Below are 26,422 nucleotides of genomic sequence, written 5' to 3'. Positions count from 1 at the left end.
GGTTGGGGGGGGGGGGGCATGGTCAGCAGCGATGGGGAGATAAATGGGCACAGCTTCTCAGACTTCAGGGAGCCGGTTTTCAGTGATCATCATCGTGTTATGCAGAGTACAAGTCATAGATCTGAAAAGAGATAGCAAGCCTGGAAAAAGTGAATCATGGGGAAATGAAAGAAAATGTCACTCATCTAAAGAGGAAAAGAGTGACCAAGAGCCTGCACGGTGTGGTGCAGAGGTCTCCGTCTCAAGGTTACTAACAGAATCATCTGGAAGTGTGTTAACATCACCGGTGCCCACCACATCACTGCACCCTACACCTCTATTCCCCCATCTCTTTTGTGATTCTGGTTCTGGAGGACTCGATGGGTCACATGGTAGAAATAGGGCCACCCATCAGAATTTCATTGCTGCCTCCCATTGCTTCACAGCTGTATGACTCTGGATAAGTCACCTTATTTCTCTGCATCTCAATGTCCTCCTCTGTGAAACAGGAAAACCTACTCAGGAGGCTAAGAGTTCATGAAATAGGCAGGTAAAGTACATGCTGCAGAGCAGGCTCGTAATATATATTTCCTTTCCCTTTATCTAACGGTGCATATCACACTTATGAATCCATTTTCTCTTTCCATCAAGCTGTAAAGCAGAAGACACAGCAGGGGATTTTGAAAAGAGAACAGGAACCATTTTCCATAGTAAATGTGATAAAAGATGACACTTTAAGTAGGTCCTTTGTTACAAGTCAGAATTTGCCACCGATGCAGCTTCACTCATAACTGGCAAAAAAATGGAAACAACCCAAATGTCCATCAACAGGAGACTAGATAAATCCTTTGTGGTATACATTACTTAGAAGCAATAAAAAAAAATATTGAACGGCTTATATACATAGCAACATGGATGTCAACAGACATGTTGGGCAAAATACACACACAAAAATACACACTGTATGACTTCATTCAAGTGAAATTAATAAGCAGATGAAATTAATCAGTGGGATGGAAGGCAAAATAGTCACATTTTATAGATTTTTGACTAGGAAGGGGCACAAAAGAGCTTATAATGCTAGAACTGTTCTGTATCTTGAATTTTTGGTGGTTGCTTGAGTTTATATAAAAACTCACTGAGGTAGGCACTAAGATTAGCACTCTGTTGTATGTATGTTATATGGGGAGGCAGGGAGAAACCCGCTGCAGAAGTCTGCAAGAATGTACCTCCACACGGTCCTAAAACCCAAAATACCAAGCCTGAATTTGTGCCAGTGGTTCAAAAGTCCTTTTGACCAAAAGTATAAAGATTGAGAGAAAAAAAAATTTTTTTTTTTTACCTAGCCTGGGAGGAAACCAATTTTAAATAAGTGAAACAAAAATAACAGCTAAGATCAAGATTGTGAGGAAAGTGTTTTATTGTAGTTCCCATAAGAGTGCTCTATAAAAGCATCATTGAAGTTTTAATATTCTTTACTGTCATTCACACAAAACTATTTTAGTTTAAAGTCCATTTTTATTTTTATTTTTATTTTTTTAATTTTTTTTTCAACGTTTATTTATTTTTGGGACAGAGAGAGACAGAGCATGAACAGGGGAGGGGCAGAGAGAGAGGGAGACACAGAATCGGAAACAGGCTCCAGGCTCTGAGCCATCAGCCCAGAGCCTGACGCGGGGCTCGAACTCATGGACCGCGAGATCGTGACCTGGCTGAAGTCGGACGCTTAACCGACTGCACCACCCAGGCACCCCTAAAGTCCATTTTTATAGGAAAAGCATGATTAAGCAGGAAAGTGGGTTGTGGGCATATCTGACATTTTTGACACCTTTTACTCAAGTGGTATTAGAACAAGTGGACTGTGTGTATTCTTTGCACCTAGGTGCACCAGGTGTCTTTGCACCTCTGGAATTTCACTTCTTGCGTGCTTTGCTTGCAATTACATTGAGCTGCTGCCAGGTCGACAGTGGTGCCACTGTGTTTTTCTTTGTAGTGTTCTAGGGCTAGGGTCCACAGAGGCAAAACAGACCTAAGAATACTCAGATCCACTGAGGTAGAACTTCCATGTCCCCCATGGAACACCCTTCCTATATTTCCCATATTATATGTCCCTCCTCCCCAAAGTGCAAGCCAGAAAACTCACCTTCCCACCCTTTCTTGGAGCTGGAGTGCAGGCATGGGTGCTAGGCCCCACTAATCAGACACGAAACACAAATGACTTTAATTCTAAGCAGAGGAAAGTGGGGAAGCAGGCACCATGCAGAACGAATCCACTTTCTGGCGGAGGTGGCTGTAGAAGCTGCCAGGTTTCAGGGGCAGCAACAGTAGAGTTTTGGCAACAGAGGTGCAATCTGAGATGCCTGTGTCCAGTGGCAGGAGCAGAGGCATCTTTACTGGACCAGGAGCCACTGTTCCTGGGCAAAAAAGCCTCTGAGCCTAATTCTCTGGTCCTACCAATGGTTCCATGAGCTGTGCAGTGACCCATAATAAATTCCTTCCTGCTAAAAACAGGCAGGAGGGAGTTCTTTTGTTTGCACTGAGAGCCCTGAGTGAATTACCCACTAGGTTCTCTAGAGAAATAGAAGCAATAGGAGGTGATAGATTGATGATGATGCCAATGATAGATAGATAAATGATAGATAGATAGATAGATAGATAGATAGATATAGATGGCTTTGTCTTTAGGATTTGGTTCACATTTCATCAAGTCTGAAATCCATATGTCTGGCTGCAAACTCAAGCAGGAATTGAGGCTCTATTCTTGAAGCAGAATTTTCTCTTCTCTTGGAGAACCTCACTTTTTACTCTTAATACCTTTCAGCTAAGTAGATGAGGCCCAGCCATGTTATCAGGGTAATCTTTGCTTAAAGTCAACTGATTGTAGATGTTAACCATGGCTGCAAAATACCTTCACGGCCACACCTTGATTAGTGTCTGATTAAATGAGTCCTGTAGCCCAGCCAAGTTGACACATAAAACTAACCATCATACCCACCAGATCAAGATTCCAGGAATGAACATTCATTTTATGAGCATTAAGAGGCTTCACTCTGAAGGAGTTTCCTTGATGTATTTGACATAAGTTTCTACATGCAAAAATTTCACACACAGTTGTCTGTACAGAACAAAGTCCACCTAAGTTAGGTACCTGCATTCAAGAGAAGTCTATCCCCAGAAGCCATCCCACCCTCTCAACCGCACATCCCTCCACCTGGCTCCAAATGCTGTCATCTCTCAGCTGGACCATGGCCACAGCCTCCTCCCCATTCTTCCAACCTTCGGTCCTTCCTGCTCTACTCTCTTGCCCACCTGGCACCACAGTGCTCTTTCTAAAACACTAGACTGATTGTGTCTCCCTCAATTAAAATTCCTTTCAGAACATCATAGTGCTTCTACCATTTCAGGCCAACAGCCATTAAGGTTTGGCTGCAAGCAATAGACATGAACTCTGACCAACTTAAGTGAAAGAGGAATTCATGGGGCAGCCCCCAGGATGGAAGGAAAAGCTAAGGTCTTGAGAAGGGGAGGAACTCAGGCTTCCCTAGTGACCTTGGAAGCAAGAACTAAGGGACAATCTTTCTGAGCCCAGCTGTGGGGAATGAATCAGTGGGTTGTTTCAATCTCTATGTAACTCCATTCAGGGGCCAGTTTATAAGGAGAGGGTGTCTGGCCAGGACTGATTCACAGACCCAAACCCTGGCCATGATAGAACCACCAAAAGTGGAATTAAAGAGAGGGTAAAGATTCTCAGGCAAAGTAAGGTTATTAGCAAAGAGGGGAAATAAATACCAGGTAAGCAAAGACAAGACAGCCATTTCACGCACACTTCTAGCAGCCGAAGGATCCCTGATCATCAGAGCAACTGGGGGGAGCTGATTGCATTCTTTGCATTCAACAGGACCAGGAAGGAATGGCTTAAGCAGTCCCCAGCCAACTAAGGAGAAACAAGGGCTTTCTGGACTGTAAGACAGGAAGCCCAGCCCCAGGGATCCCATTTTCCCCCTTTGTTTCTGGGCCATTGTTTTTCCTAAAGAACTCTAAGCCCAAAGTGAGGAGAATGAAGGAACTTTCCTAACCTCTTACCTTTCCCCTCTGCCCTGTCCTCTCCTGGCTAGCTATGCGGAGTGGGTGGTCTATGTGGCTGGGAAAGGGTCTCAAGTCTTAGGAGCCAAGCAAGGGAAGGCAGAGTAGTATGGGTTAGAAGGGAAAGCATACTCACCTTGCCTTTGTCTTATTTCATTATTTTATCATCTGCTCTAGCCCCAGTGGAATGTGAGCTCCTCACCGACAAAAGCCTTGTCTGTCTCAATCACTGCTAATAGCCCCAAGCCTGTAGCAGTGACTGATGTGTAGTAAGCACTTAGCAAAATCAGTGTGACTGAAAGCATAGCATGCAGTAGCTACACCCCACCTTCTGCCTCTGACCCTGAGCCAGAGAGGCAAGATCAGGCCTGGAACTGAGTTAAATCAGGAAGAAAGAGGAATTTGGATGTGGGAAGAGCCCACCTCCAGATCCAGCCAGACCTGGGTCCTGGTCTGGCTCTGGCACCTGTGAGGCATGCCACTTGACCATCCTGAGTCTCAGTTTCCTCATTTTTGAAACGAGGATTATGCCACGTACTTCATACTCTTGGGTAAGAATAAATGAGATGTAAACGTGGGAAATTGGCACAAAGTAAGTGCTGTCCTCCCCAGATGCCCTCGTCTCTGCCCTTGTATTCTTTGTAAGGAAGGAAATTATTCTAATCAGATGGTGGGTACTGAATGCTCTGTCTCCTGGGGCTGGGGAGTTGTGGATTTCAGGAGAGCAGCCTGGAAGGGACAATGCCTGACCCACAGTGGGAAATGGAGATCAGTGGTGGAAAAGCTAGGTGATGAGCTAGGGGCCCTAGTGGAAGGTCTCAAGACCTGCCCATCAAGCTTGCAACTAGGAGAAAGGCCACACCAGTATCACCTCTGCTTCTGGAAATGGGATGAAAAGTGATACATAGCAGGCAATTTGGAAAAAGAATTTTATTAGCTTCATGAGAAACAGCTTCCATGAGTCAAGACATGGATGGCGATAGAACTCTGGTAGCTTCCAACCAATGGCCTGGAAAGAGCCCACCTGTTCTCCCTCCTTGGACCAGGGTCTAAGTTGGGGTCCTAAGAACACCCTACTTCCTTGCCCCCTCAGTGCAGGCACAGAGTTGGGAAATGCATTCTTGTTAGACCTTAGACCATAGATTCTCCTGCTCTGTGGATATCTTACCAAACAGGAAAATGAATCAAATCACCATTCTAGATATTCAGATCAAGACTGATCTGGCATACCAGTCACCATTCTGGATCAGGAACAAGGAGCACAACATTCTGAATTGCCATTTGGAAAATCAACATTCTGGAGGGCCACCCAGAATTCTAAAATGCAAAATGAGAATCCCTAACTTTCTAGATGATTTCATCAGGAGCTCCACATTTCAGAATGCCTATGTTCCAATTCAACCAGAAATCTGACATTCTAGGTCATCAACCAGGAACCCGGTGTTCTGGGATGCCAAATAAGAATCGCTCCTAACATTCTGGATGGTCAATCAATAATTCAGCATTTAGAATAACAAACAAGACCACAATATTCCAGATAATGGGTGAGAGACACAAAGTTCTAAATGTTGACCTTGATACTCTCAATGCCAAACCAGATACCCAACATTTAAGACTTTCAACAACCCTGGCCTCAACTTTCTGGGATGACCAGCACAAAGTCCACCCCCCAAGAGTGCTGCTGCTCTCCCCCCTCAGAGCTCTGTAGATGGCCGCTCCACACCAGGCCCATCATCCTGGTGGGGGTCGGGCACATGGAAGGAAACGTAGGGACAAGTCTTGGTGTTGAGGCAGACCAACTTCTTCAGCGTGGCTGTCTTGACCATATTGAAGCCCATCTCACCACCAAATGTGCTTGGCTTCCAATACTCTGGAGAACAGATGGGATTCCCTAGGAGGCCCTTGAGAGAAAAGGGGGCCCCAATTTCTATCATACTCTCCCCAAAGATGGAATTTGGATGGCACTTCTCCAGAAGCAGCCCCGGGAAGAACTCCAAGGCATCGATGTCTCCATACAGCTCCTCCAACTCAGCTGCCATCTCCTTCTCTCCTGCAAGGGGGGAAGCTAGAGTCAGAGTCATGGCACCATTAAGGTTAATGTGGGGAGGGAAACTTCTAGGCCCACCTTTTTCTGGAGAGAGTACGGGACTTCAGAAGAGCAACTGAACAATTGAGTACATGCCCTAACATCTGGCCTGGCTGACTGACCCTTCTCCATGGCTGCATCTAGGGAAGGAATGCTACTAAAGAAGGAATCAAGGGCCTGGATGGGCCACCGGACAGCATGTGACCTTGAACAACTCATGTCTCTTCTCTGTGCCCTAACTGCCTAATGGTGACAACAGGGAGACTCTATCCATCTTGCTTCCTTCACAGGCAGGTTTCAAGGATGTATACTAATTCAAGTCCCTTCATTCTTCTGGAGCTCAGAGATGTGATGTAACCTGTCTGAGTTCACATAGAGATTTAGTTATAGTGTTCTCTTCCCCCTCTGGACTGTCACAGGAAATTAAAGAGTGACAGAGATTGTGGTTCCAGAATTATGGGGAGCTCACTCCCCAGTCTATGAAGACCACATATTCACAGATAGTGGCGAAAGGGAAACAGACATTGAGCTTCCCTACCCATTTCCCTCTATAAGGCACACAGTTATGTCACACCCTGCTCAAGCCCTCCCACTGTTTATGACAACAGTTCCCAAACTCTTGGCAGTCCACAGCAGGAAAGAAAGGAAGAAGAAAGAGAAAGAAAGAAAGAAAGAAAGAAAGAAAGAAAGAAAGAGAAAGAAAATCCTCCCACTGTTTATGACAACAGTTCCCAAACTCTTGGCAGCCCACAGCTAGAATGAAGGAAAGAAGAAAGAAAGAAAGAAAGAAAGAAAGAAAGAAAGAAAGAAAGAAAGAAAGAAAAAGAAAAAGAAGTGTATATATTATACACACATACATATAGATTCTTGGCACCATGCAGGCCTACTGAATCAGAATCTTGGAGAGAGATATCTGGGATTTGATATTTTTAATCAGTTTCCTAAGTGATTCTGAGGCAACTGGTCCGTAAGTAGATATTTAGGAACCACTAGATAGAGTAAAACCCAAATTCTTTTACATAGAATCCAAGCTTCTACACAATTTGGCCCCTAACCCCACCCCTCCCCACACATAAGCACCTTGCTCCAGCCACACCCACCACTGTGCCCCCGCCCCCCGCCGCAGGTTCATCCTTAATGGCTTCTGTGCCTTTGTCCCTTCTGTTCTTCTACCTAGAATGCTTTCCCCCTTGGGTCTCCATCCAGAATATCCCTATTTATCTCCTTCAAAGCCAGCTGAGAAACCACTTTCTTTCCCCAAGCGGGGTCATTTGTTCCCTTCCCACCCCTCACCTCCCTGACCCTCCAGCACGGTGTTCACACACCCCTCATGACCTCCACAGTCTGTTTCCACAATGTCCCCCTCACTTCACTGCGAGTCCCTCGAGGGACCCATGTCCAGGAAACAGCTGCTCACCTGTGAGCTCCTGAAAGGACGTGTAGGGTCTCAGGCCGAACCTCTTGCGGTATTCATTGAAGGGCTGCAGCCGCAGCTCACGGGATTCCTTGATGACATCAACAGCCACATGCAAGACATGGTGGTCCATGTTCCTACCCCCACCGATCTGCCAGGACATAAACACAGCTGTGGTCTGAGAGCCAGGCCACAGTATTCTAGAGGAGATCTTCAGGTTAGGAGCTCTTCCCAAGCGCAGACAGAGCATGGTTGCGTCCAGCAGCCACCATGCTGGGGACTCAGCCCCAGGTCTGCTACTGTCGTGCTCTTTCAGGAACACCTGTGTGTCTCAGCTTCCTCATCGTTAAAGTGGCAGTGGGCCAACAGGACCTCTCCAGTGGCTTACCAGCCACACTATTCCCCAATGCTTTGCATTTAAGTGAGAATCCCAACATCCTGTTACAAAAGGTTCTGCAAGTTTTAGGTTCAGCAACTAGGATTCCATAAAAGAAATGGCAGAATGGCACTAGCCAGGAGCTCAAGTAGAAGGAAGGGCATTGTGGCTCTGGAAATGAAATCTGGAGGGGCAGAGGGGGTTCTGAGACAGCACATGAGAAACAAATGGACAGATGTTAGTTTTGGGAGCCGAAACTTTATGGTATTCTTCAAATCTGTTTTTATCAAAGAATAGAGATGCTTAATCATTCAGCGGGGGGGAAGGGGGGGTTCTGCTAAGGAGCTTTTTCCTATTGGTTTTCATTCCTGTATTATAGCATCGAGATTCAACAAAATTCTAATGATTAAAAAGTGAGGCACTGTTGGGATGCCCAGGTGGCATCAGCCAGTTAAGCATCCAACTCTTGATTTCAGTTCAGGTCATGCATGATCTCACGGTTTGTGAGTTTGAGCCCCATGTTGGGCTTGTGCTGTCAGCAGCTCAGAGCCTGCTTGGGATTGTGTCCCTGTCTCTCTGCCTCTCCCCGGCTCACATACGCTCTCACGTGCACTCTCTCTCTCTCTCAAAAATAAATATTTAAAAAATTATCTTTAAAAAAGTGAACCATTTTTTTTTCAACGTTTTTTATTTATTTTTGGGACAGAGAGAGACAGAGCATGAACGGGGGAGGGGCAGAGAGAGAGAGGGAGACACAGAATCGGAAACAGGCTCCAGGCTCCGAGCCATCAGCCCAGAGCCTGACGCGGGGCTCGAACTCACGGACCGCGAGATCGTGACCTGGCTGAAGTCGGACGCTTAACCGACTGCGCCACCCAGGCGCCCCAATTTTTTAATGTTTATTTATTTTTAACAACACTTTAATGTTTGATTTATTTATTTTATATTTTATTTATTTTCGAGTGCACCCGCATGAGTGGGGTAGGGGCGGACACAGAGGGACAGAGGAATCAGAAGTGGGCTCTACACTGACAACTGCAAGCCCCCCAGGAGCTCATGAACCATGAGACCATAACCTGAGCCAGAGTCAGATGCTGAACCAACTGAGCCACCCAAATGCCTCAAAAGTGAACTACTATTAACCGACCACCACTAGAAAAGGGAAACTCAGAGCCAGAAGGTAGGAACACAGAGTATCATGTCACTGCATTCACACCAGATAAAGCCACTCACGGAAATGCAGGTGACTAAGTCTGTTGTTTCTCCTTCCTTCTGCCCAGGTCTCCTGGGCAGGGAGCAGTCATAAGCTAGCAGGGAGGGAGCTAAAATCTTGCCATGAAAACTATAGTGTATCTACAACTTTAGCTTAACTAAACTTGGAGTTTAACTCCAAGACCAAGGGGTGGTGTAATATCCTGTGAAAGGAATGAAAATAGAGTTCAGGTAACCTGGTGTGATCAAAAGGCTCCAGAGAAAAATTCTGATTCATAACAATTAAGGAGTATTGGTCTAAAGAAAACTCTATTGCTTGGGGTGAATTGATAATGTCAATACTTAAGAAAGAGTTCTGTTTAAATAGAACAAATATAACTGCATGGGAAGGAGGAAAATCATAATTGGATGAAGTCATGCAGCTTGGAGCAGAGCAAAGCTAGCAGAGGCCAGTGCAAATGTCGGTTCCACCATTTACAACCTGTGGGACCATTGTGGGTTGATTTGTGTCCCCCAAAGAGATATGTTGAAATCTTAATCCCCACCACCTGTGAAGGTGACCTCATTTGGAAATAGGTGTAATCAAGTGAAGATGAGGTCATACTCCCTTAGGGGGATCCTGACAACCACTGATGTCCTCAGAGAAAACAGGGACTCAGGGAGACTCCATGTTGGCATTGGCATGAGGTGTCTAAGAGGATTGTCAGTAGCCAGCAGAAACTAAGACAAAGGCATGGGACAGATTTTCCCCAGGAGCTTTCAGAGAGAGCACATAGCCCTGCCCACACCTTCTACCCTCCAGAAATGTGAAATAATAAAATAAACTCAGTTTGTGGTCCTTTGTTACAGCAGCCCTAGGAAACTCATGCAGGGACCTTGAGCAAATTACTTAAATTTCAGTTCCTTCATATGCAAAAAATGGGGAAGGCAAGAGCATTCACCTGATCCCTTGTGGTGACATTAGCAAGATAAAGTATGCAAAGCAGTTATCTCAGTGTTGGTCACATGGTAACCACCCCCCCCCCACCCCCCCCACCCCCCCCCACAACAGCCACGTGTGGCGATTATCAGGGGAAGCCCTGTTTTATCACTGCCCATGCTCTCTTGAACATCCTGAGAGGTGACACACTTATGACTTGCCTTGGGCCAAGTACCACCCCGGGGCTTTTCCCACAGCACCATGGCCGCTCTTTGAAAATGCTTTGGAAACGACACAGCCCCACACAAAGCTGCTATCTCTGTTCATCGCTGTGTCCCCACAGAGAAGAGAGGCCATAAATCAGCCAGAAGCTGCCCATTGGTGGTAGCACATGCTATTCCAATCAAATTACCAGCGGTAGACCTAAATCCACAGGGTGCCACAATATCACGATAGGGCTTAGGGAGAAGGATCAGAGAGAAGCGCGGGGAGCAGGGCTAGGACAGAGGAGATAGGGGCTTCCAAGCATGGGGGAGGAGAGATTCAGGAGGGAGCTGCTTAGAAATTCCTGGGAACGTGCTGTATTAATTTGCTAGGGTGGCCATAACAAAGTATCACAGCTTGGGGAGCTTAAACAACAGAAATTTATCAGTATGGAGGCCAGAAGTCCAAGGTCAAGGTGTCAGCAAGGTGGGCTTCATTCTGAGGCCTCTGTCCTTGGTTCATCCATGGTCATCTTCCCCCTAAGTCTTCCCACTGTGCATGTCTATACCCTAATCTCCTCTCTGCATAAGGGCACCAGTCACAGTGCGGCCCATCCTTTGAGCTCATTTAACCTTAATGACCTCTATAAAGGCCCTGTCTCCTAATATGGCCACATTCTGAGCACAGAGGGTTAGGACTTCAACCTATGAATGGGGGGTGGGGACAATTATGCCTGTAACGGAGGCCTGTAATTTGATAAAGACCAACTATGTGAAGACACCTTCGCCTATATTACTGTGCCCTGAATGTCCTCACGGTCCTCAAATTGCCATGCCCTCTGATCTCCAGGCCTTTGCCATGCTGTGCCCTCCACCAGGAGCATGATCGTCCCCTGCCATTAACACAACCCCTCTCCCTGGGAGAGCTCTAGCCATCCTTTGGATCTCTGCGCAGACATCATTTCCTTATCTACAGCTCTCCACACTGGGTCACAAGCTCCTCCCCAAGTTCTCAAAGCACTGTGGGCTCTTTGTATTGTGGCTCTTAACATGCTCTTATAATTCTGATAATGTCAGAAGAGCACCTGGCACAGTGCCTTGCACATAGTAAGTGCTCACATGATGTTAGCTGTTCTATGGCTATTGTTCCTCACTAGGGTGTCAGTGGCAAGAGGACAAGGAGCCAAGAACCACGCTGACCTTGCTCACCACTCTATCCCCCAGCACCCAGAGTAATGCCTGCTATTGCTGAATGAACGAAAGACAAGAGGAGGAATAAAGGAATGGGTAAAGGAATGTCGGAGTGGCACCACCCTTATGGAACAGAAAAGCACACTGGGCTTTGGGTCTGGGTCTGTTGCACCCCAGAGCCCATCTGCCCTCTCCCATGCTCCCGAGGCTCACCCGGCCAGCGCTCTGGCGAGAGAAGGCGTCCACCAGGGCCTCGACCCCATAGTCCACCAGCATGGAGGTGTTGAACAGGAACTGCTCGTAGCTGTACTCCCGGGAGCCCACCTTGAAGGAGTCAGGCATGAGTGGGTGCCAGTGGTACAGCTGGTTGAACTCCATGGCAATGCGGTTTCGGTACTGGAACTGGACGCCGAACAGCAGCTCCGGGTCAAACTTCAGCTGCAGGAAGTAACCGCTCAACTGCTGCACATACTCCTCAATCACAATCTTGATGGTCTCCCCTGGGGGTGGGGGGTTGGGCAAAGTCAGGGGAGCACAGGGACTTGGCCACCTGGCTCAGGAGGCAGGCCAGCTCATGAATGGTGCTTGCTTCTCGCTTCTTTATTGTTGTTGGTGGTGAATTTGGGGGGCCACTTTCACTTAGTCTTTTTGTAACAGGGTGTGAAAATGGAGTTTTTTTCTTTTGAAAGAGAGAGAAAGCATGAGTGAGGGAGGGGCAGAGGGAGAGAGAGAGAATCTTAAGCAGGTCCCACACTCGGCATGGAGCCCAATGAGGGGCTCAATCTCACAACCATGCGATCATGACCTGAGCCAAAATCAGTCGTCAGGCATTTAACTGACTGAGCCGCCCAAGAGCCCCAAGAAAGGAGCTTCCTGTCTCATGTTGGACCAATGTCCCAAGACAAGAGCCAAATGCTATTCCCACATTCCAAAGGGATGTCATAGGCCCAGCTAAGCAGGACATGGAAGGAAGTGCCCGAGAATTGGTTTTGTGGCCTTATGGTGATCACCCTCCCACAAGATGTGGGAGTGGTCACAAATGATGAGAAAGTGGAGATTAACTTCATGGGGGCTCTCAGAGTGAGCCTCCAGGAGTGAGGACAGCTTCAGAGAGACCCCTCAGAGCTGCCGCAGGAGCAAAAGAGGCAGGCTGAAGATTTAAGATGAATCTAGTCCCATGTACATGTCTTGCATTTTCTTACACATCAGAACTCTCATGAACAGCTTTTCCTCTGCCCCCTCAGTAACCAGCTTCAAGTCAAAGAGGCAGGGAAGAACCAAACTGAACGTTCCATAACAGAATGAAAACTGGTCATCAAGATAGGAAAAAGAACTGATTACTTTAGCCAATTAGCCATGAGACAAACTGGCTTCTAGCAAATTGATCTGGAGCCATGAGATTTGCCATCGGTAAGGTCCAGAGCCTGGCGTCACCATTCCTAGCCTCCCTCTCCCCTCTCCAAGCTTGAGCTGTGTCACCTCATCTGTCTGAACCTCACCTTCCTTCTCCGTAAAATATGCATCGTGATACTATGGATGGGACCATTGGGAATAGCAGACAGAAGCAGCCCGGCCCAGGGCCCTGTGTAATTGGGAGTATGACCACATGCAGGCGGGAAGGAGGATGGCTATGTGTGGGTGTGCGGGGAAACCCCCTCCCCCCACCCAGGAAGGAGCTCCGCTTGCGATGTGGTACAAGAAGCAGGAGCTCCCGCAGCAGCCAGACCTCTACAGAGTGGCCTTGGAGATTTCACTTAACCTCTCTGAATCTTAATTTTCACAAGGGTAATCATATCTGGTTAATAGCGTTGTTGGGGGAAGGTTAACCGAAGCACTGGACATACAGCTTCATTACCTTTGATCACAGCTTCGACACCAGCTTCCAGCCACAGACTTGCCCTTTCTAGTCAGTCTCCAAAATGCTGAGACTTCAGCACAAGCCCCTTCTCCTTCTTTAGACTGTTGCTATCCCTGATGCCTGGCTCTTCCAGGCCCTAGTGAATCAGGCAATATAATTGGAACCAGCCATGCCCAGTGATGCCCAGAGGCAAAGGAAAGTGGTTACTGGTGACTCAGAGTGAACACCGTCTGGACAGTGGTGTCAGGGACCAAGCTCCCAGGCAGGAAACCATCTGACATTTTAGGCTGCAGACTCGCCCCCGTAAGGGACACAAAAATATCTTGTCCCTGAGTCACCCAGAAGCTACCAAACTCCAGGAAGGCGGATGCATGCAGAGCAGAAACAGGACTCCTGAAGGCAGGGCAGGCTAGAATCTGACTTGCACACGCTGGGGATGTCACTGTGTGCTTCTGGGGCGGTACAATGGGGAGACAGATGGGGGTAGCTAATCAAATCTGCTGTAAGTCACCATAATTGACCATCACAGCCATCCATTTTCCAAAGGCCTACTATGTGCTAAGTGCTTTTCATCATCTCTACAAATCCTTACAACTATCATTACCCCCAGTGTCCAGATTTGGAAACTGAGGCTCACATAGGGGAAGGGGACTGCTCCAGGTCTTATAGCTGGTAAGCAGAGGAGGTGGGATCCTAATCTCAGCTCTCTCTCCCCAAACCCCCCTCCCCCCAACACATCCTGCTTTTCAGGATGGAGGACATGACCTTCCAGGACAGGGCTGGTCTGGAGTCCTCACCGATAAGGATGAGGCGGGCCGTCTGGAAGAGTTGCTCATCACCCCAGGTGGGGTGCTCAGCCTTCAGCAGGTCACACACGCGGTTGTGCTCACGCAGCCAGAGCGTGGCATAGAGCATGAGCCCGGGAAGCAGCCCAAACACCTCCTGACCCACAGCCATCTGGCTCTGGGGTGGAATGTTTCGTGGGTAGTGCATCAACACCGGCGCCTCCTCCACCGATGGCGGGTACATCTCTCCGTGCAGCACCTGCGGGATGGGGCCGCCTGGCAACCTGGGGACAGGGCAGGTGCCTGCACCTGCCAGAGCTGACACCCTCCCTTCTGACAGCTGCCCATATCACTCAGGGCAACTGCCCATCTTCTGTAACCCAGGCTGATGGTTCTAGCCAATTCTAGTTCCTAAATCTTTCTTAGAACGGGTCCCCTTCTCTCTATCCCCACTGCCACCACCTGCTTCTAACCCACTCTCATCCTCCATGCTGACCCCTCTCATCAATGTCTCCCTACATTGACACTTGTCCTAGACAGTTCATTCCCAGTACCACAGCCAGAGTACTCCTTTAAAAAACAAACATACAAAACCCAAATCTAGTATCACGCCCTGGCTTCACACCCTTCCAAGTTCTCTCTCTGCTCTTGGCAGAAATCAGAGATCCTAAACGCGGCCCCACAGGCAACTCCACGCTCACCTGCCATCATTTGGGTGTCCAGGCAGCCACACTTCCCTTCCCTCACTCCTCCGAGCCACACCAGCTGCTTCTCCTAAGTCCAGGCACTGCTAGCTGGAAAGCCCTTTTCCCGTCTTGGCTTCCTGAACTCATCATCCCTGCAGCTCTTGGTGTATCTGAACTTCCCAGGGAAGCCTGCCCCGCCCTCTGAACACTCACAGAGCTTTTTCCTAGCGGGTGATCACAAGTGTAATTGATTATATGGCAGCCTTTTCAATCATTCAATAAATATACACCGAGGGCCTACTACATGCCAAATATTGTTCTTAGCCTTAAAGATTCAGCAGTCAACTTTGGGTTTGGGTTTGGGTTTGTCTAGATTTGTGTGGTCCAATACGGTAGCCAGGAGTCACGTGTAGCTGTTGAGCACTAGACATGTGGCTGGCGTGAATGAAGAACTGAATCTTTAACTTTATTTAATTCAGATTTACTGACACTTCAGCAGTTGGAAAACCTTTAAGTATGCTCAGAACAACGTGAGCACGTGAACCTGCTTTTCAGCTGTAACTTTATGAAATCTAAGTACAGATCAGATTATCCCCAATGAAAATTTGGCATCCCACGTGAAATGTGCGATGAATATAAAATACAGATCACATTTCAAAGATTTAACATGAAAAAAAAGAATGTGAGCGATTTTATTCATAATTTCTGTATCAAAAATAATTTCTGTATCAATTACATATTGAAATGATAATATTCTGGCTATACATAGAGGGTTAAATAAAATAGAGTATTAAAGTCAATTTCACCTGTTTCTTTTTACCTTTTTTAATGTGGCCACCAGAGAAACTGTAATGACATGTGTTGGTCACATTGCATTTCTGGTGGACAGTGTTAGTGCAAACAGAAAGTCGTGGATCTGGCATCCTAGTGTGTGGGTGCAGCCCTGATGGGCTGTGGGTTCCTGAAGGTCAGGGCCCATTAACTATCCTGGTCACTGCTCCACTGTCTGTGCCAGGCACACCATAGTGTCCAAATGATATGGTGGAAAAATGACAAGTACATATGCAGACTGGAAATGTTCATCTTCTAGGAGATGGACACCCCAAAGTCCACCCCCCAGGAGAACATGAGAGGCTGTGTCTGCTCCTAGTGTGCTTCCCTTGCCTGGCTCCTTCCCCCAGGGTTCATTGTCTCTCCTCCTCACACACATCTCCAGCTCCTGCAGCTGGTCCTTGTAAGACGCCACTCAGGTCCCCCAGTGGCCTCTGCCAGGGAAGGCCAACGGGAGGCCTTTCCCACTGCCCCATCTTCAACCACAGTGCTACCTGGTATTTGAGTTTCCCATCCTTAAAGAGCCGCAGCTGATACTGACGTTCCAGGTTGTCCCCATAAATGTGGCCGAGATCTACCTGAGGACAGAAAGAGGGTCCGGTCAGCGGACTGGGGTGCCGCCTCAGCGATGGTGACCTACATGTGCTAAGTTAGGCCCAGAGAAGTCCTGAGCCCCTCCTAAGTACTCACCCCGTGTCCCAAGGCCTTGGTGAAGCCAGGACCCATCTTGCCAGAAGTTTTGAAGAACTGGTGGGTGAAGTGTTGTGCAAAGAAGGCGAACATGAGGTTGGTTCCTTGGGGGTCAGGTATGAACTTCCTCCTGAGCAGGAAGCGATGGCCCAGAATCTGGGCATCTGGCAACTGCTTCTTCCCTGGTTGGGGAGGTAGGGCAGGGCAGTAGCTGTCTGATGTCTCAGTCTCCCTGCCCCACAGCCTTCTGGGCTCACTGGACCAAACTGGTCCACACAGGAAGCCCAGATCAGCCTTCCTCCTACCAGATGGCCCCTTGCACCTTTTCTACCCTAGAAGTATTTATGGGTGAAATGGCATGATATTTGGAATTTGCTCTAAAATACTTCATTAAAAATAAGGCAAGGGGGATAGATGATATAAGGAATGGCAAATTATGGATATGTATTGAAACGGAGAAATGACTACATAAGAGTTTATTATACTTTCTTCCCAACTTTTGTGTTTGTAACTCTGAAAAAAGTTAACCAAAAAGAAAGAAGAAAGAAACGTAAAGAAAACATAAATAAAGAAAAAAAAAAAGATCTTGGACTCCCTGGCCCTGGAGCAAGGTAGCCTATGTTTGAATCTGGGTACGCCATTTGCTGAGTGTGTGAACATAGATAAGTCATTTTACCTCTCTGAGCCTCGATGCCTTCATCTGTAAAATAGGGCATCTGTAAAATACCTATTTTATGCAGTAGTTTGAGGAGTACATGAGATAATGTAAGCATGACTGAGAACCGGTGAGATGGGATCTTGTAAATCAAGGATCAGCAAACTTCAAGCTTTTTCTGTAAGAAGCCAGATAGTCGATCTTTCTTTCAGGTTTTGCCTGAAAAAGTTCTGTCACCATCCACTCTGCTTTGCTCTTGTAGTGGGGAAAACAGTCACAGATGGTACCTAAGCAAATCAGCGTGATGAAGTTCTAATAAAACTTTATTCCCAAAACAGGAAGTGGACTGGATTTAGGCTGTGGGCTGGAGTTTGCCAACCTATTTTAAATATGCCAGTCTTTCTGTCTGGGGTAAAGACAACAGGTCATCTCAAAGCAGGTGTCTGTCATCATGAGAATAAGTATTAAGAGCCTTCCTTAATTATGTCAATGTCAGATGCGTTGGTACCCAAAGCCCATACAGAAAGGAGTAACTGAATTTTTGTGTTTTGGTAAAGGCACCCTTTCATAGTACCTCAAGCAAGGCTCAGTGTTGAAGGTTCAAGATCAAGAGAACCTCTCTGGATTGAGATGGTCGATTGGTTTCCTCTATCAGGCAAGGAGATCAAGCACCCCAAAGGAAACTCACCAAAAGGGAAGTTGGAAGGAGTGGTCTGCACCCTATAACCTGGACTCACCCCTTGGATTAACATTGAAAAGGGGCTGGTTCCAGCAAAGTGCTGGCAGAATCCAGAGACTCTGTAAGACCCAGCTATCTGGCAGAATAGTCATGCTTTAGACATAGGAGCTAAACATGTGAGTGCAAACCATCAGAGTAGTGCCCTGAGACCCAAATTAGGACATCAATACCTATGCAAGGTGCTGAGCCCACAAAAGCCCACAACCACAGGGCTGCACAGGACCCAGCGTTCAACAGTGTCACCATGTGGACAGGGATGGAAGTGATGGCAGCAGTGGACCAATGCCTCTCATGTCCCCTCTGTATTTGAAGCAGAATTCATGGCTCTGAACTGAGTAAACCCCTGGGTTTTCAGGCAGTCAGAAGTGGAGTGGAAAGAAGGACTTAGGAGGAAGATCCCTGCCAATGCAAACAAGTGGGGTCTTGGGAAACTAAAGAAAAAACTCTGACTTTACGTGTAACCTACACTGATGAAGCATGGTAAACTATTGACATCAGTTAAGAACCAAACATGGAGTCAGCACCAAACAAATAGCACAGTATTCCTTCCTTCCTACATTTCAACTCTTAAGTCACCCCCATTTCAGCAAGATCCCACCAATTCAGTAGACAAGGTTCAAGCAAAGAGGCACCCTGGAAATATGGAAGCATTAGTCTGACTCTGCCACTGACTTCTTAGGTGACCACAGGCAAGAGTCTCCACCACCCCTTCCTATCCTCATTCCCCAGCCCTGTCCTTGTCCATGGTTCTGATATGTCGTATGTATTGCCTTTGACCACCCATCTGGGAAATGGGTCAATAATTGCTTTTTCACCTGCTTTTCACCAAAGAGAACAGGGCATCTCCTGTGACTCCCAACCCCATCTCCATTACCTTTGGTTCCCATGGGCGTGGGGCAGTCTTGGGGCACAGAGGGCAGAATACGAGTATAATAGCTCACGTTGGAGAAGGACTCCCAGCTGATGTAGTCATGCGCTATGTTGTAGGTGGGAGGGCTGGGGATAAGGTTGGAACGCACTGCAGAGGGAGAATATGGTGACAAGGGGGTTCCCATCCCCAGTTACACCCCCCTCCCTGCCTCCTCTTGGGTTGGACTTGTTTAACCTGGCATCATAGTCTCCCAACCCACTGCCCTTATCAGATGCCAAGAATTCCAAGAGCTGGAAGGACTTCCTGCTCCCCAGAACGGGGGTGGGGGGGATGCTACCCTCCACCCACCTGTGAGTACCAGGCGCATGAGCATGTCTCGGATGAAAGTGGCATTGACAAACTCCCAGAACCAGCGCCCATGTGTCAGCAGGAAGTGGAGGAAAGCGGGGCTGGGTCGCAGTGAATTCCGGAGCCAGGTCCATAGCTCGGCTGCAGGGACAATGGGAGCCACTCAGTCGGGCCTCCTAGTAGGACCAGAAGTGGCCCAAGTGGAAGACAGGAACCGGGAATGAAGCCAGGACAGAACCGGTCAGAACGTACGGGGCAGAGTAAGGATGGAACCTTGGAAGAGATGACACACGACAGAGCCAGAAGCAGATGTGAGAGGGCAGGGGACAGGACGAGGGCATGAGGTATGCCAGGAGGGAGAGCTCTGCTTCAGCCGGGTCAGGGAGAGTGTCAAAGGTCAAAGCCAGGCAAGGAAGGAGAACTGGGCTAAGGCCAGAGACAAAGGCAGGAACTGGGGGTCTCAGGACAAGCCCAAGGGAACAAGGGAGCCCAGGACAGGAGTGGAGTCAGGAGGCCCGGCTCACGGATGGTGCAGTTGGGGCCAGAATATCCCGTGCGGGTGCAGTCACACTGGTAGCGGTCAAGGCCGAAGCGGACACAGATCCCCTGGTGTTGGCATGGGTAGTAACAGCATGGATTCACTGCAGGGGAGAAGCAGAGATCAGAGGTGACTCGAGGATGACCTCTCAACCCCTGTCCTGTCCCCAATGGGGAAGTATGGGGCCAGACATATGGACTCAAGTCACAGGTCTGTCCTAACTCACTTGGTGGCCCTTTCTGGACTTCAGTGTTCACCTAAGGGTCCTCTCTGCTCCCAAAGTTATGGCTGGAAGCCCCAGGCCCTGCCCTGTTCAGACCCTGCTTTGGTCTCTAGCCTAGTCCACATGGGCCCCAAAGGGAAGTCCCCGCCTCTTCCCTGATGCCATCAAAATAGGGCAGGGGGAGAGTTCAAACACCAAATTGTGACACCAAAGGTTAGGAAACAACTGATAAGACACAACAACCACAGGCTTCTAGAGCATTCACTTCTTGCCCAGTCAGAGCCCAGCACCAAGGGCTGGGTTTGTGAAGTTCAGGAAAGGGATAAGGATGGGGGGGTCCTCTCAGACCAGCCCACAAACTCTAGGTACCTGGACACTGGGAAGATGAGATTGTCTACCATCCCTCTATTTTTGTAGAAGTGGGGGAAGAGCAGGAATCATAATGCCCACTTGCAGATGGGGAAACTGAGGCCAGACAAGGCAAACCCCACACAGGTCACCCAGCAAGTCACACCAGACAAAACCAACCTTCATTTACACCATACCACCCCCACCCAAGACTTGACATTCAAGTCCAAGGAAAGAAGTTTCCCAGAACCCTGTGGACAAAGTGTGGGTTTGAGGGGATCTCAGCCCCCATTCCTGATAGGCCCAGCCGTGGCCTATGTCAGAGCATACTTTGGGCTCAAGGATCTTGAGGATGGTCAGGCACCAAGGGACAGGGGAGATATAGTTGGAAAACCCTCCTGAGGGGGGTGAGTGCAGCTCTGGCATCAGTCCTCCTGCCTCTTGGAGAAGTCCCCACCAGGAATCTCTCCTTATGTCTAATCCAGGTCTTGCTGACCACAGCCCCTTTGCTCGAAGCTGCACTGCTTTAGTGATTCTTCAACAGCAGAGGTAGACTTCTCAGAGCTCATTCAGTGTTCATCACAGCTCAGCAAAGGAAACTGAGGCCCAGGGGGAGGCGGAGGCTTGGCCAAGGACACAGAACGGAGCAGGACCTCCTGCAGACCCAGGTCTCCTGGATCCTGGCAGGGGCTGCTTCGCCAGCTTCACACAGAAAACACCAGACTCCCTTCTGCAAACACACTTCCTTATCTAGGCTCAGAGCCAACATTATAGGGAACTCCTATTCTTTGTACAACGGATTATTGGGGGCCAAGAGGGTAGCAAGAGGTGGCAGAAGGGTGTTGTGTTTAGAGGGCATGGCCCTGGGCAAGGACCAACCCCTCCACTCTTAGCCTCTTCACTTGGCAGCATGGGGCCTAGAGAATAGGGTCCTCATGGCCCTGACCCAGGAGAGGGCCCCAGCAGCAGTGCCCCCACACCCCCCTACACATATACACTCAGGCAAGCAAAAAGAGAATCACAGGAATCATGCAAATAGTTTTGCTTAAGCCCTGGCAACTCCCCACAGCCCCACAATGGCATCTCTGTGGCCCCCGTAGGGAGTGCAGAAGGGAGGGGCCTACAGGAAGAGGGCTGGATGAAATGGCCTTATCAAGCTGATACAGGCAGACCCAGCAGGCAGGACGCAGCCTCCCTTCCCACAGCCATGTGCCCAGAAATGCCAAGGGGTGGGGGGAGTGGGATTACTCCCACTGGGATTACTCACCCCAGCGGGCTCAGGGCTCTGGAACTCTCCTCACTGATCCCTCCTGCTCAGGACACTCTACCTACCTGCTTAATACACCTGCCCAGGACCCCCTGTAGCTCCCCACTGCCCAGCCCCCAACCCTGGGCACACAGGGCCCTTTAACCCAGATGGACATCAGTCTAATGCTAAGCAGGCATAGGAGCTAAGGCCCAGCCCTTCACTTGGCTCAGATTCCCCACCCTAACCACTGTAGGGCTTTCAAAAGAACCTCAAGAGGGCCTTCTAGCTCATTCTGTGGCAGCCCCATCCCTTAGCCCCAAAGTCAAAAGCTCTCCTTCCTTTTTCCCAGACCACGGTTCTTCCCTAACAATCCCCTCCAGGGCCATCTGACCCTCCCAAAGAGCTCATGCCTTGCCTCCTCAGGAAACCTCCCATGAACGTCTTTCACTCCACTCTGTGTTCCCACTCAACCTGCTCTTCTCCACCATGAGCCCCCAGGGGAAGGGGCAATACTTTCCCCACTTTCTCCTCCCTAACACAGGCCATGCACACACTGGGGCTCAACCCAAGTCCTGGAGAGATCCAGCCACCCAAGGGATCCAGATGTGGTGGCCAGAACTCAACAGATGTTTGCGGAGTCAATAAAATGAAGCCAGGAGAATGGCTACCCTGAGCTTGGCCGAAGATATCCCTCATCTTCCCAGCCCTGGCTGCTGGCTCAGAAGGCTAGCCTGGAGGCTTCCTGCTTCCTGCCCTAGAGTTCTGCCCCAGCTCCTGCCCGCACCCCTCTCCTGCCAAGAGAGGCTATGTCCACGCAGAGGCTCCTCCCTCCCAGACCCACCATCCAACCTTCCCTCCCTCCTCCTCCACGATCTTTCCATAAACACCAGCTGCCCCTGGAAGGAAAAGTTCTCCCCAGTGAGGAAAACAGCTGCCTCTGGGGCCCCAGGGTGTCCGGGTGAGCAGAGCGGAGTCTGAGTGTCTCCTCCCCGGGATGCGCCTGACCACGCTGGACTGTCACAGTCGCCGGGAAATCCGGGGCTCTAGCGACTGACCACTCCACAGCCTTGCGTGCCCCCATTCTTTCTATCTGCCTGGCACTCCCAGGAGGGTGGGGAGACGCCCTGCAGGGCACAGAGGAAGAATTCCAGGCTCAGCATCAGGAGACTGGCCCAAGCCCCACTGCTTTGAAGTTCCAGAGCTAAGACTTGGATTCCCTCTCTTTCCCTCCCTTTCTCTCCCTGGAGGTTTCCAGGCCTGGATCTGAGAAAAGGATGGGGTAGGAGAGGCACTTAGATCCACAAGTTGGGAATGACCTCAGAGGGATCACCATCCCCTGCCACAAGAACTCTGAGAACTACTCACAAAGAAAGGCCTCCCTTCAGTCTAACTGAAGTCTGGCATGCTTTCATGCCGGCCCAGTTCTGTGCTCAGTGGAGGACACCCTGCATAATAAGCCATCCAGAAAGAGAACTGGAGAGGTGCAGGCACCGAATCTACCAAGTTCCCAGCACAGGGCCAAGTGCCAGGTAGGTGCTGGGGGAAATGTATCAAGAGAGCGGGAGAGCGGCTGCTCTTTACTGGTCGTGTGTCTTTGGGCAAGTCCCTTCCACTCTCTGGGCCTCATTTTTCCTGTGTCTCCCAGAAGGGGGACGGGGCAGGCGGGCTCTGAGGAGGTCTCCTTTGCAGCCTCCCCTTCTTTATTATTTGCATCAGTATGAATCCCCTGGCCCAGAGCAGAGAACCTTGCAACTTGCTCTCACTGAATCTTCAAGCCACCCCGGAGGTGGGGTTGATCAGTATGCTCATACTGCACACATTCCCACAAATGAGAAGTATCCAGAACTGCTCGGCTCCAGAACTTTCTGAGGATTAAGGCAAGGAAATGTCCCCCAGCCCAGGAGTCAGAGCCCCGGGCACAATGAAGAAACACCAAGTCCTCCAGGATGCACAGACACCAGGCAGCAAGAGGGACCCTTAATGGGACTGAACTGAAATCTCTTAAGAATAATATTTAGAGAAGCTCCAGGAGCTTGGCAACCAAAGAGGAAAAAAAAGGCCCTGACTAGCCAGACCTGGGCCCCAGCCCCTACACTCAGCCAGGCCAACAGTCAGGGGCCGGGCACCCCCACACCAGGCCCCAACAGCTGGGCCCACAGCTGGAAGAGCCAACTGGAGAGGAAGCCCCCTCATGGCCCACAGACCCGGCTGGCGCTGCAGATAGGAGACGGCAGGCAGCAGGGAGGCCTTGGCACAGGCTGGGTTCCCCTCCCCATGGGCCAGGGCTAACTGGCCTCAGGCCCCTCTGCCTAGCACAGAGCTCCGATTGCCAGGTCACGCCGTGTCCCTAGCCAAGGAGAAGGCACTGAGTCAAGTCCAGGGGCTAGAGGGGATAAGTTTGAGCATTAAGACTCCCGTGGCATGGCCTTGCCCTCCAAGCCTATCTCCTCCCCCACACGGAGAAGCCAAAGCAACAATGTCCCCTGTCACCTGCCCTCAGCTGAGTCTGCAGCCCTCCTCTGCCGGGGGTCGGCCTTTGCTGTACCTCTGAGGCACAGGCTCTGGCTTCCCGGAGCAGATGCCCAGACATCGTGGACCTCAGTTCACTCACAGACTGGAAGCACAAAGTACTGCTGCACCCAGCTTGTCATCGCTCTGTCCTTGACCCTTGCAGCAGCCTCTTAAAGGTTTCCTGGCCTCCAGTCTCAACCCCAAGTCACCTATGCAACCCAATTACCCTCAGGCCCGAGTCCTGGCACCTCACCCACATTGCCAGCCAGCACCTACCTCTTGTCCTACGGCTCCCTGTGCTCCTGCCTGCCTCCCGAGGTCCAGACCTTTAGACTCCATCTCTGCCATTGCTTCTATCAGAAAGACCTTACAGGGTCTCACAGTAAAGCCTCAGAGCACTTGCCAGCACTCACCACCTCCTTCAGGGTCCAGGTCAAACGTCACCACCTCCAGGATGTCTCCCTCGGTTCCTCACACTTGAGAGGGAACTTCTCCCCACCCTGAGCCTCACACACCCCTGTGTGGCCCTCACCCATGGCCCTGACCCCTTTGGATGACAGTCTGTTGGCGTTTCTGTCCCGTATGAGATGGCGGGCCCCTCCCGGCCCCGTGCCTCCAGTTCCAGCCAAAAACTAGCTTAAAGCGAGCACTTGGGAATGTTTGTGGAGTGAAAAGAATAATTCCATTTAAACATTTCTGATATAAAGATAAGTAGAAAAGACAAAAACAAAACGGCACAGACCATGGTTCACTGGGTGTTAGTGAACACACAGGAAGACGGGCAGACCAGCCCTTCATATCCCCATCCCCTTGGATGGGGCCTCAGAGGAAGTGCTGTGCTGATCCACAAGCTGAGGAGTCGGGTCACTGGGGCGGCCTGGTCGGCCCTGGCTCTGCTGCTGGGGTCTCAGACAGATGGGCTCTCCCCTCTGGGCCACGGAGCTCCCTTCTGTAAAATGGGTCTGACACGTCTCCCTGGCAGGGCTGTTGTGAGCACCGAGAAATGGAAGCCCATAGCTGGGCCTTGGAAACTGTAAAGTGCTGGCCACATGAGTCTTCTCCTTCCCACTAACTGGGCCTTTGCTCATACCCAGTCTCTGGAGCACCCCCCATCCTCTTCCTGGGTTCCCCAAATGCCACCCACTCAAACCCTCTCTCTCTCTAGGAAACCTGGTCTGATTCGCAGTCCACATAGACATCTTTCTTCTCTCCTCTGAGCACCGAATCGCCAGAGCATCGCAACAGAGAGCTCAGCCCCTTTCCCCACCCGCATCCTCTCTTGCCCCCATTTTACAGATGGGAAATGGAGACCCAGAGAGGGATGGATCATACAGCTAGATGGTGAAGGAAGCTACGTCCAGGCCTTGCACACACGCACATGCGCACACGTGCACACACACACACACAAGCAGTAAGCTGGGGGAGAGAGGCTGGCTAAGGGTGGAGCTGAATTCCTCCACTTGGAACCTGATACACTCATGGGGAGGGGGGTGCAGGAGTGGTAGAATTTTACAGGATCTGACTTTCCCCATCATCTTCTGGGTGATGAAACCAAGGAGAGCAGCGGTGGGGGGTTGAGGGAGGAGGGGGACTGTCTGTGGAAAGAGTTTGCAAAGTGCCTAGGGCAAGACAGATTCAAGTTCAAACCCTTAGACCACCATGTGCTGAGCGAGCTAGAGAGAATTACGGCACCTACCTGTGCCTAACTCACCTACCCATTGGGTGAGGATGTAAACCTCGGGGAGGCAACCCAGCTCTGTACATAAATGTGTTTCCACCGCCCCCCTCCCCGGGTCTTCCCAGAACGGCTGCTGTACCCGGACCCTCACCAAGGGAGACCTTCTATCCCCGGGCTGAGAATCCCCATGGGTTCCCAGAAAGTTAGAGGCTGGACAGGTGCCTGCTGCTTCCTCAGAAAGAGACCCCCAGCCTCACCCCCCGCAGGAAACAACGGGGTTGTTGGAGAAAAAGGCAGCCTGGACAGCTGGGGGCCCAGAACAGGTGAGGGGGCTGGAGAGGGGCTGTCCTTCTCCCAAAGCCGCCGTGAGATCCCCGTCTGTCCTCTCCACCCCCTTCCCCCGCAAAGAAAACCCCTGTAGAGCCCTATCCAAGGCCACACACCCCCGGGGGTCTCCAGAGAACCCCTCTCCCGCCGACTCAGGGCCCTCCCCCATTCCAGGCACCGAGAGCAGAAAGGGGAAGCTGGGCTTGCCCGAAGGGAGAGCAGGGGGAGGGGCCAGGCCAGGGCTCAGGACTGGAGGCTCCCCGGGGGCGGAGGGGGGGGGCGGAGGGGGGGGGCGGGGGGGGCGCCTACCCGGCGCGGGGGCCCGGGAATCCGCGGGCAGGACCTGGGGCGGCTGCAGCAGCAGCAGCAGCAGGAGCAGCGGGAACCGGAGCAAACGACTCCTCCCTGCAGAGTGAGAGACATTAGGGCTGAGTCTGGCATTCAAGGCTCCGCCAAGGCAAAGGCATGGATTCCTGGGGACACCGGGGTCGGACTCACGGCTCATAGTTCGGCAGCGCGGCTGGTGCTTGCGGGATGTAGACGGCCAGCTCCTGGGGTGCGTCTCTGCCCCGAGCTCTGGCCAGCCCGGCCCGCCCCCTCCCCACCCATTCCCTGGCTCCAC

At 50.3% G+C, this 26,422-nt stretch overlaps 1 protein-coding gene across 1 annotated transcript; it reads right to left on the bottom strand.

Moving 5' to 3' along the window:
* Positions 1 to 4,977: 4,977 nt before the first annotated feature.
* Positions 4,978 to 26,422, bottom strand: PTGS1 (prostaglandin-endoperoxide synthase 1). Its single transcript, XM_006939439.3, has 11 exons — positions 26,299 to 26,422; positions 26,110 to 26,205; positions 19,451 to 19,567; positions 18,927 to 19,067; positions 18,582 to 18,725; positions 16,314 to 16,495; positions 16,118 to 16,201; positions 14,119 to 14,365; positions 11,677 to 11,963; positions 7,566 to 7,713; positions 4,978 to 6,112 (listed from the first exon to the last, which is right to left on the bottom strand). The coding sequence occupies exons 1-11, from the start codon at positions 26,303 to 26,305 to the stop codon at positions 5,757 to 5,759; spliced, it is 1,809 nt and encodes a 602-aa protein (XP_006939501.1). The 5' UTR covers positions 26,306 to 26,422; the 3' UTR covers positions 4,978 to 5,756.

Source organism: Felis catus, chromosome D4 (assembly GCF_018350175.1).
Source record: "Felis catus isolate Fca126 chromosome D4, F.catus_Fca126_mat1.0, whole genome shotgun sequence".
In the NCBI taxonomy this organism is placed as follows: Eukaryota; Metazoa; Chordata; class Mammalia; order Carnivora; family Felidae; genus Felis; species Felis catus.
This window is presented reverse-complemented; position numbering and strand designations above follow the sequence as displayed.

Excerpts from the sequence above, each read along its gene's own strand:
- PTGS1 (XM_006939439.3), bottom strand. Across the intron at positions 18,726-18,926 it reads CATGCGCCTGGTACTCACAG|TGCGTTCCAACCTTATCCCC; the intron begins GTGGGTGGAGGG and ends CTCCCTCTGCAG. Across the intron at positions 16,496-18,581 it reads CACGCCCATGGGAACCAAAG|GGAAGAAGCAGTTGCCAGAT; the intron begins GTAATGGAGATG and ends CTCCCCAACCAG.